Here is an 11,139-nt window from a genome sequence, read left to right as displayed (position 1 = left end):
ACAACGTGAAAACTGTTTAAACCAAACTTATCCTTTACTCCACATGAAGCAGAAGTTTACAACGAAACCTACGTTTTTGTTTTTTTGTTTTTTGTTCAGCATAAGTTATTATCCTGTACATATGCATCTGTAAATATTTTAACCTGTAAATAATCCCTTTGTATCTCAATCACAAATAATAATTTAAATATGAAATCACAATTTTCACATGGATAAACTCAAACTGTATTTAACCTCCTACACTACCGGCCCCCAACTGTTATCAATATCTTTGAAACAATTACTCAAAATGTGTAAACATAAATTAAATGAGCTTCAATAGTATTACCTTCACTATGTAACTCAAGTCCATTGTTCTTATTGATTTCAGAACAGTCCATCAGTTATCTTCTGATTCCTAAAAAAGATAGCTTTGATATATGCAGGTGACAAAGCTCGCCAGTCTTGGTTTTTACTTTCACCTGACGAACAAGGCCATTTCTGTCAGGAAAAGTCTCCACGATTCTTCCAGGTGGCCATGAATTTCTGGGAGAAGTGTCATCTACGATCAGAACCAAATCACCCACATAAAAGTTTCTTCTCTGTGTAGACCATAGCTGATGTTCTTAGAGCTGTGTGAGATATTCCTCGCACCAGCGTTGACAGAAGACAAATGCAAGGTATTGGACCTGTCTCCAGCGGCGATTAGTATGCTAATCATCCTTCTGACATACTCCTGGTGGTGAATCAGGTTCAACCTTCATCAACAACAGATGATTGGGTGTTAAGGCCTCCAAATCATTGAGGTCTGATGATGCCTTTGCGATGGGCCTGCTGTTCCTTTGTGATCACTGCCTCTGCTTCACGAAGTAAGGTGTGGTAACCTTCCTCATCAAAAAGCTACTTCTTGACTGTGATGTTCAGGATTTTCCTCACCGAACGGACTAATCGCTCCCAGCTTCCTCCGTGGTGAGAACCTGTTGGTGGGTTGGAATGCCACTGAAGACCTTTCTGTTGCAAGTGTTTCTCAATCTTGGTAATGTTGCAATCTTTGATTGCCCTTTTCAACTCACTGTCTGCTGACCTGAAGTCGGTTCCATTATCTGAATGCACCTCTCTTACTTGTCCTCTTCTGGCAATAGACCTTCTGATTGCATTGAGACATGCACCAGTGTCAAGTGAAGAGGCAATCTCTAGATGCATCGCTGTTATGTGAAGACATGGAGATATCGCTGTATCTCTTGCTCTGAAAGCTTGCTCCGCAGTCAAAGACAACCCGTAGTTTCTGCTTGGTCGAACCTGACAGCAGCCAACGTCAGATCAAGTTTCTGCTGGATGAGATCTGCCATCTCTCCAGCAAGAACAGCAGTGCAGACCTCAAGTTGTGGGATGGTAGATTCAGACTATGGTGTCAGTTTGGCTTTGCCCATTACAAATCCTACTTCCACTTTTCCATCCTCTTGAACTACTTTCAGATAAGCCATGGCACCAAAAGCCTTGGTTGAGGCACCTGAGAATATGCACAATTCTCCATACACTGCTCTGCTCAGTGAGGTTGGTGTGTATGTGTGAGCCATATGAAGCTGTTTAAGGTCTCGGACAACCTGTGCATCCCACTCAGATTGTTGAGAGGTCAGTTCTCTCAGAGGGACTCTGCCCTAGATCGTGATGGGAGTCATCAGACCCAGGAGATGGAAAACACTGTTGTTAGTGAAGAGAACTAATCATTGATTAAATGGTTTGACTTCAATTGATGTTGTGTAAGTCAAGGTGTCTAATGTGATCTTCCAGAATAAACCAAAACTCCTCTGTGTGCGTGTTATTTCTCCATTAAAGGAATACTCTGAAGATTTTGGACCCACGCCCTATCCCGATCATTTACACAGTGAGATAAGCTCATAAATACCTTTATTGTGTCCGTTCTTCCAGCCGCGGGCTCCCAGCTGTTAGCATCGTAGTTAGCTTAGCTCAACTGTGGGAGGTGAAGAGGAAACAAAGCTGGACTGACAGAAGTGGACAAAACACTCCTTCCAGTGGTCCAGGGGATGGCGTTTTAGCACGTGAAGTAAATCCGAATGGTTATGAAACATTTTAACAGACGTTTTTTCCTTTTCATTCCGTTAAAATAACATTTTGATACACACAGACCTGCGCATGCGCAGTGCTCCGCGGAAGGATATACCGGAGCACAGCAGTAGAAGCATAGACTCAGCCGCTGTGCGCCGGTATAGCCTTCTGCAGAGCACTATGCTTGTGCATATCTGTGTGTATCAACACGTTATTTTAATGGATTGAAAAGGAAAAAACGTCTTTTAAAATGTTTCATAACCATTCGGATTTATTTCACGTGCTAATACGCCGTCCCCTGGACCACTGGAAGGAGGATTTTGTCCACTTTCGTCAGTCCAGCTCTGTTTCCTCTTCACCTCCCACAGTTGAGCTAAGCTAACTACGATGCTAACAGCTGGGAGCCCGCGGCTGGAGGAACGGACACAATAAAGGTATTTATGAGCTTATCTCACTGTGTAAATGATCGGGATAGGACGTGGGTCCAAAATCTTTGGAGTATTCCTTTAACATCTTGGTCCTTAATAACGTGAACCCATTTTCTGGTGGGAAGGCTTCAGTCACTGCCTGACAATCTGCCACAAATTTTTGCAAGTGGAGGTTGGACTCTGCAAGTGAGGCCTATGTACGCTGGAGTAGGTCAATAGTCTCTTCTTCAGACGGCAAAGATACCAAGCCATCATCTACTTAAATGTGTGTTTTGAGAAGCTCCACCATGTCATAGCCATGCCTCTGTGCACCTTCTTCAATGGTTCTTTGCAGCCCACAGATTGAAATAGCATTGCCAAAAACGTGAACCTTCATCCGGTACTCAATAACTGGACTGAGATCAAAATTTGCAGTGGTTTTTGTGTACCAAAAAACAGTGGAACATCTGCTGAATGTCTGCCGGGATTGCAGCACTCTCCTTCCTGAAATTTAGGAGGATGTTGAGAAGGGAATTATTAAGGTCAGGGTCTGTGAGAAGCACGTAATTCAGGGCGACACTTGAGTACTGACCATTGGAATCAAAAACTACCCTGATTTGATTGGGCTTTTGTGCGTGGTATACCTCAAATGACTGTAAACACCAGGACACTTTGTCCTGGTCCAGTGGGGGTGCAACCTCTGCCTGACCACTAGCAAAAGTCTTCTCCATAAATGATACGTATTGGCCATGCCTCTCAGGTTTCCTTTAGATGTTTCATTGCAGGGATATGAAGTGATTGACCAACTGCTCTTTGTTATTTGGTAAGTGCTGGTGTGGTTCTTTGAAAGGTAAGGGGGAAACCCACTTGTGAGAGTCATCTCTGCAGACCTTCGTGTCCATTATTTTTCAAAAAAGGATGTCTTCCATTGAGCTGCACAGTGGCGCAGTGACTCGCGCTTTTTCCTCATGCTGTTTGCATGTTCTCCCCGTGTGTGCACAGGTTCCCTCCGGGTACTCTGACGTCCTCCCATGGTCCAAAAATATATGTCAGGTTAATTGGTGACCCTAAATTGCCCCAAGGTGTGAATGCAAGTGTGCATGATTGTCTGTCCCTGCGAACTGTCTATGGTGGGGTAACCCTAACCCCAAACACACACCCAAAGTAACTGGGATTGGCTCCAGCCCCCCGCAACCCTGAAAAGGACAAAAAAGGATTGCTTGAAAAATAAATGAATGCCTTCCATTGGAGCTGGTCCATTCTGGTGCTCAGTCTGGCTGAAGACTGTCTGCTGATTTGCCAGGTCTGTTAACACTTGGTTGACCTCAAGTTAAGTCAAGTAGATTTGGTGCGGGTGACTGTGATTAAGGAGGTTTTTCAGTCTTGGGTTCAACTGTTTTCAGTTGTGACGTGCTGAAGCTGTCACCCCATCCAACATCACTCCGCGCCGCCTCCAGCTGGCAGCCGCGCTGGTTTCACTTTATTGGTTTGCTAGTAAAGTTAGCTCCAGCTGGAGGTGGCGCGGAGTGATATGAAGGGAGAGAAAATAGTGCCAAGCGTTTACGAGGTCTGACTTTTTCGTCGACAATGGTTTGTGATGCAAATATATCACTCTTTTGAACACATATTGGTTTGAGTAGAAAAACGCTTTATTTTCATGACCCCAGCAAACTTGCCGGACTACTTTCCTCTGGACCGAAACCGGACAGGATCTCTGCTCACTGGACGCTGTCAGGGGTAAGTCTGTGTGAATGAACAACACTGCTGATGGGGATGCCATACAGATGCATGTCAAAAATCCCGAACTATCAATTTAAGTCATCAATTATTTTTTTTTAAATAAAATAAATATTACTTTTTTTTTTTTTGGCCGCACGGTGGCGCGGTGGTTAGCGCTCTTGCCTCACAGCAAGAAGGTCCTGGGTTCAAATACCGGCCGGGGCTCGGGGCCTTTCTGTGTGGAGTTTGCATATTCTCCCCGTGTGCGCGTGGGTTCCCTCCGGGTACTCCGGCTTCCTCCCAATTAACCATGAATGTCAGGTTAATTGATCACCCTAAATTGCCCCTAGGTGTGAATGTGAGTGTGCATGGTTGTCTGTCTGTCTATGTCAGCCCTGTGACAGACTGGCGACCTGTCCAGGGTGTACCCTGCCCTCGCCCGCAGCAGCTGGGATTGGCTCCAGCCACCCGTGACCCCGAAAGGGAGAAGCGGCAAAGAAAATGGATGGATGGATATTACTTTTACTGCATTAGAATTGATGAAAGATCCAGATTTGATTGTTCAAAAAATTGCAATTTTAATTGTTTTTTAAATATCAACCCAGCATGCAAATTTAAACAAGAAAAAGAAAAGAAAACCACTGTACTATACATGCTATTGTTAATTTATTCTGGGTTTTTTAAAAAAAATTTTTTTTTTATTTTGAAAGCACGGGAGATAATAACAATTTCATCTTATTTAAAGCAAAATGATTCCTGGGAGCACTTTACATCTCCTTCATTATTTAATTTTCAATTATGTGCTAATAATTATTTGGCTTTACATTTTGCGGCTGCTGCACTTGTGCAAAAATCCAAGACAAAAGCAGTAATTTTCACATTATCTTTGCAGATTATTAAATAATTCACTCTGCTTTGAAAACATACAATCAAAAATATTTTTCTGTGTGTGGAACGTAAGTGCTTGTCAATATACCACTGTAGATGCACCACCACACACCCCTTTCATTAGGTGGGAATTCTCTCATATCCCATGCTGCTTTGCTGTTACAGCCGGCATCGATAGGCGCGGTCTGCTCTGGCTCTCTGCATTTCCATTCCCCTTTCCCCTCCCTCTTCCCCACCCACCTTCATTTACGCTCATCTCAGCGTGGACCTCTCTCACCAGTGGGTTCTCTCTGTGCTACATCTCCCTCTTCATTCCTGCCTTTGGCTCAATCTATCCTTCTCAAACTGTCTCATATATCCTGCTTATTTTTCTTTGCTTTTGTCTCATGCTGATGATCTATGAGGTTGGGAAACAATGTGAAGGGGAGCTCTCTGCGCCGGATAGCTGAGGTGAACGTTCATCTTTCCATCACAGTGGAAGAGTGCTGTCGGACTGGGGAGCATCACTGATGCAGACAGGTTACATCCTTTGGAGCTGCGACAGGACAGCCTTGGTACGGCACTGTGAGACTGAAGACCCACGTGGAAGTCTGGATGTGCTTTGTGTTGTGAGGACTGCAGACCGGAAAAACAGCAGGCAGAAGGCAGCAACAGAAGGAGGGGAGCACATTTAGCAAGAGGCACCAGAGTGACAGAGGTTTGGGGGAGGAGGGTGTGGGGTCCGCAGGGAGTGGTTTAAAAGTGAAAGGGGGAGGGGGGGGGGGGGGGGGGGGGTCTACTCTGGTCTCAGATCAAAGACCTGGAAGAAGGAGGATTGCTTTGCGCACAGCCTGAAGAATCACATCGAGGCTGGGCTGTCACACACTCTCCAGAGACTGTGGAATTACAATCACAGCTTAGCGGCAGTCAGCTGCACTGACTGAGAGACAGAGTGGGCTGGTCATAAGGACACTGAGTGGGACGACCACTCAGACCTCTTCAGGTCTTCCCCTGATTAGAGGTTAGCTCCAGTGAAGACTCAAAATAAGAGAACCGAAGGAGAAAACGAAGAAGGACGCCCCTTTGGAAACTGACAACATTCCTGTTTGACACAATTCTTTAGAAGGATGGCGGTCCAACTCATGCCTGAATCAGCCGTGTGTTTGCTGATGGTGAGTCTCAGAGGTTTAATTGTGGGAGCTTTCCACTGTTTGCCTTTGTTTCTTTTCTCCCATGTTTTTCACTCTTCGCTCTTGTCTCATGGCGAGCGGCCAGGCAGCCTCGAAAGCAGAGGGTGAGCTGTCACAACATTAAAAGTAATGTGATTTGTTTGCTGATCCTCTTCCTGAACAGCAATATTTTCAATAACTTTTATGGTGAGAATCAGAAAGCTACTTTCTGATTTCTAAAGAAAAAATAATAATTTTGCAATACAACTAAAACAACTCTTGCTTTTGTCCTCCACGTGTTCAACTGCTGCAGTGGTGCTGTGTGAGAGACGTGGCTATTGCAGACATGAGGCTGCAGTAGTGATCATGGTGTGTGTGCATGTTGAAGATGGATATTATTTAATAATGAGTCTTTTATGACTTGTGCATGACGGATTAAGACCTTTGCTGCTTTCTTCAGTGCTGGTGAATCTTTCTTTGTATTGTGTCGGGGCAGCTTGTGAGTAATGTAGGACAGAATCAAATCAATTACCTGTTTCTCTATAAAGAGGAGCCAGTTTGCCTCCAGCACATGGCCCGGGATCTTATTAGTGTCTGTCGTTGACAAAAAACAGATCGGCTTTGCTTGCCATGGTTCAGACCTGATCATCGAGAGTAATGAAATAGAAGCACAACGCACACGGGATCCAGTGAACTCCTTTTACTCTTATATCCAGCTTCACATTGAAACAATGGCCGTTTGGCTCTGCTGCATGTGTAGAATACAGATGAGGAATGGGCCCAATCCAGGATGACCTTCAATGAACTGGGCATAAAGCGAGGTTAGCGGGTCGGCTGTCTACGAGAGCATGTTCTGCTCATTTTCATTCTATAGTGCCGGCATTCTGCAGTCCCAGGGGGAGTCATGCATCGCCGCACGACCTGCTATCTCCACCTGTCATGGCTGTCTGTTACTATGGCGATAGGCCATGCAGTCCACTTGAGGGAGAGGCAGTGGTAAAAGGAGCAGGGCAGCAGAAAAGTGGAAGGGATGATGGACAGAACAAGAAGAGAAAGGTGAAAAAGGAAGTGCAATGAATGTGGGGACAGAAAGGAAAATAATAAGGAACTGGAGCTTTTATCTCTCGAGAATGCATTAAAACATTTTTTTAGTGCAAATATCACTGAAATAGAGTGATTATGAGGAAATACTTTTACCCTGCCTGACATTTAGTGATTGCATAATTTCATATGTCTGCTAACCTTCAGTAACAATTCATTTTAAAACCATTTTACTTGTAGACTGTGCATAAGAGCATTAGCGTAGAGGGTGGTTATGTACAAGGACCCTTAATTTCAAACCTGACAGCCCAGTTTTACAGTCAGAGTCCTGGTTTTGAAACATGACCCAAAGCAGAGATGTGCAATCAGAAGGGGCAAGTTAGGCTTATCATGGACGCATTTCTATCCTGAAGGCACCACAGAGATGTCGTGGTCCTTCTCACCTCATCGGGAGTCTTGGATCTCTTTGGTTCAACTTCAGGTTAAGTTTGAGGTCCGTCTATGCAGAGGTTGCATGTTCTTCTGGTGCTCTTCAAACAGTTCAAAACATGCGTTTCAGGTTAATTGGTGAGTCTTTATTGGCCATTGGTGTGAATGTGCATATCTGACATTGTCCATCTCTCTGTGCTTGCGGCGTGATTGACCGGCGTGATTGGCTCTGTCTTGACCCACAGTCAGGTGGGAATCAGCTTACAATTCCAAAGTTTTATCAAAAATTAGTGCAGGAGATGGATGGATTTGTATGCTGAAAGAAAAATCTGTGTGATTCAAATAATTGATTTTTTTTTTTAACTGCCAGTCTTGCAAGCTTCCTGATCAATAAAGTGAAGCACCTTGTTGTACGTCCACTCAGATTGTAAAACCTCATACAACCTGGACTGACCATATCTGGATTGAGCTTCCGTGTTTTGCATTCTCACCTGTTCTTCATCATTCTAAAGGTTATATGTCTTCACTTTTCAACAGATTTGACATTAAACCTCAATTTAAAAAAAAACAAAAAGCAGGCTATAAATACCTCTGCCTCATGATAGGGCTTGGTGCTGAGCATACAGGGCCATATTTATATCACAGTTACAGTGAGACCTTGCAATCGCCTCAGTTTCCTCAACTGATTAAATCAAAACACTAACATGTTTGAAACTTTCTGCAATTTGTTCCCTCTAATTTTTTCGCCCAACTAAACTGGCATTGCAGAACTAATTTCAGAGCTCAGTGATTTGGCCCCCAAATCCATGGCATTTGCATTCACACTGACACGTTAGCTTGAACCCAACTAAATTATTAATGGGAGTTTGTCTGTGTGTGTGTGCGTGCGTGCGCTTGTTTGAGCCAAGATTAATATTGATCATGCTTCCTGCCTCTGTGTGTATTAATATTTCAGGTGAATAAGCGATTATCTCCCGCAGTAATTAAAGGGACAGCTTTAAATCATTTGAAATGACAGCACAACAAGTAGTCCATGTCAAAAACTGACAAACGATAGATAGATAGATAGATAGATAGATAGATAGATAGATAGATACATAGATACATAGATACATAGATAGACTGAACCACTGACATACAATGACCAAAGAGAAATTGATGAATGAGTCTTCGGTCCTTCATTGCTCTTGATTGTTCATTGCTCTCTCTCTCTCTCTCTTTCTCTCTAATGGACACCCAGGCTCAGTTTTAGAGAAGAATAATAAGATCAATACTCAGTCTGAGACACACGGAGACGCGCTGCCATCCTATACAGGAACAGACCACAAACTAGATGCTATCACTTTACTTCAATGGCATTCCTGCTGAGATCTCGCTCATAGAGACATGATAGCTTTATCCTTCAGCCAAATGACAATGAGTGACTCTTGCTGAGGAGACTTGCACCCGATTCGAGATGTATGCTGATCGTTTTCTTTTTCTTTGTTGATGAAACTGACATGTAGTCATGATTGCAGAGGTTTCTTGGTATTTTAAATGAGAATTTGTGCAGCACCTGTCTGGTGCTCACTGCGGAACTGAATCACTTTGCTCTTCACTGCTCTTATTTCCAAGAAGGAAAAGTACAGAACAAATATCAAACAAAGCTAATTTTTGGGGGGGTAAAAGCTGCTTTAATTCTTTGGCTTTTAATGAGCCTCAGAGGTAAACAACAGCAGTGATTACAAACTAAATCCCACAACATCTCACAGCCGCGAGGTTTAGCTTTTTTTGAAGTAACTAATCCAGGATTTATCATGAATTCAGGACATGCTGATAACATGTCACATGGAATAATAATTAGAGAGGGGAATGGGACTGGTGGAAATTGGAGCACACAGCGCTCTGCAGTATACCTCACATTTTTACATTTTACGAATCTCTCGTCAGACTGGTTGTGTATTTTAATGTGTGCAGCTGATCAATATTCATTTTGCTATCAGTTACATTGGGCTCTGCAGGCAGAGCTGAGAGAAAGCAGGATAAATTGGTATCTTGACACACACTGAAGCTAAGTGGATTATCTTCATAATGCTGGAGGGATCTGTTCTGCATACAGCAAGAGTAGGGCAGCTTACAGCTTCTTTATTCTTCAGAGTTACAGCAGCCTGCATTAGATTACTTCTGTCTATTTTCTGCACAGAGCAGATCTGGCACGGTCGACAGTATCGTTTGTTTCTGGGTTACACTTTGACTTGTGTGGAGTCATGCTGACAGCCTCGGGAGGAGGTGTTATTGACATTCAGGTAAAGACTCAGCCAAAAAAACAGAACACTGGAAGAGAGTCCACTCCAAAATAAAGACGTCCTGTTGCCCTTCATATCAGCTTCCATGTTTCTTATTAGTGTCTCTCATTCAGTTAACTCCTCACGGAGGGTAGAGGCGTAATGACTCTGTGTGATCAAACTGCTGCACTAATTCAGCACTAATGTAATCACCGCTCTATGATGTGCTTATGTTGTGTAAATGCACGTGGCTGTTACAGTTAACCTCACGCTACGAGTTTCTCCCTAAAAACAAAAAAAGTTGAAGCAATGAAGCATGAGTGATTCGGGGTTTTTTTTGTGAAGGATCTTCTCCAGCAAAAACACAATTGGGTTGTTGTTTCTATTTTTGATTTAGTGCACACAGAGGTAGCAGAGCAGCCAGTGAACGGATGGAGGGCTGAACGCCGTGGGGGAGGGTTCGCAGAATGACCTCATACTAAGATAATTGATTACTTCCCCGCAACAATGGAGGAGGAGAGGCAGATATCCCACCGTGTGGATGGAACTGTGTGTTTGTACTTTTAAGTACACCAGTAACATTTATCTATTTGTTTGCCTCATCTCACTGACAATCTTTCCTCTATTCTCCTTTTCTTCTACCTCTCCAGTTTCTTTTAACTTATTTTATCCAGCGACATTTATTTTTCTTCATATTGATGCAAAAAGTAATCATTCTGCAGTTTATCATTTCCACAAAGCTGCAGTCCTCCTGCAGAACGGTCATGCTTGACTGATGTTGGGAGCCAGTACTGCTGAGGTCAGCTATCTGAAGCTCTGGAGTTGCCGCAGGAGAGAAAGAAACACTTTTATTTTACGTCTGATGAAAAGCTCAGTGAACACATTCTGCTGTTTTCTCTTTCAAAAGAAAAAGAATGCTGCTGAATTTTGAAGAGAGGTAAACCTTTACATTCAAAGCTAATTTGAATTCCAAATTGCACATGTCATGGTTTAAATTGATTTAAAAGAAACAAGTACACAGACACAATGTTAGACAGGCTGTGTTTATGTAAAACTATCATATGAAGCAACAAATTACCTCATATAGTGTGTCACAGCAGAATACATTTATTTTTCTTTGTAAGACATTTCCATCACGTGTAACAACCATGTTTTTCACTAAACAAAGTAGTCTGCTGAAAACCTCATATCAGTTAT

At 43.2% G+C, this 11,139-nt stretch overlaps 1 protein-coding gene across 1 annotated transcript in view; it reads left to right on the top strand.

Moving 5' to 3' along the window:
- The first annotated feature begins 6,110 nt into the window (after positions 1-6,110).
- The window catches only part of frmd4a (FERM domain containing 4A), a 96,381-nt gene continuing 91,352 nt past the window's right edge, over positions 6,111-11,139 (top strand). The window contains exon 1 of the mRNA XM_030096863.1: positions 6,111-6,211. Within this exon, the coding sequence (XP_029952723.1) occupies positions 6,167-6,211 (45 nt within the window). The 5' untranslated portion in view covers positions 6,111-6,166. The remainder of the gene's footprint in view (positions 6,212-11,139) is intronic.

This window comes from Salarias fasciatus, chromosome 7 (genome assembly GCF_902148845.1).
Source record: "Salarias fasciatus chromosome 7, fSalaFa1.1, whole genome shotgun sequence".
Taxonomy (NCBI): Eukaryota; Metazoa; Chordata; class Actinopteri; order Blenniiformes; family Blenniidae; genus Salarias; species Salarias fasciatus.
This window is presented reverse-complemented; position numbering and strand designations above follow the sequence as displayed.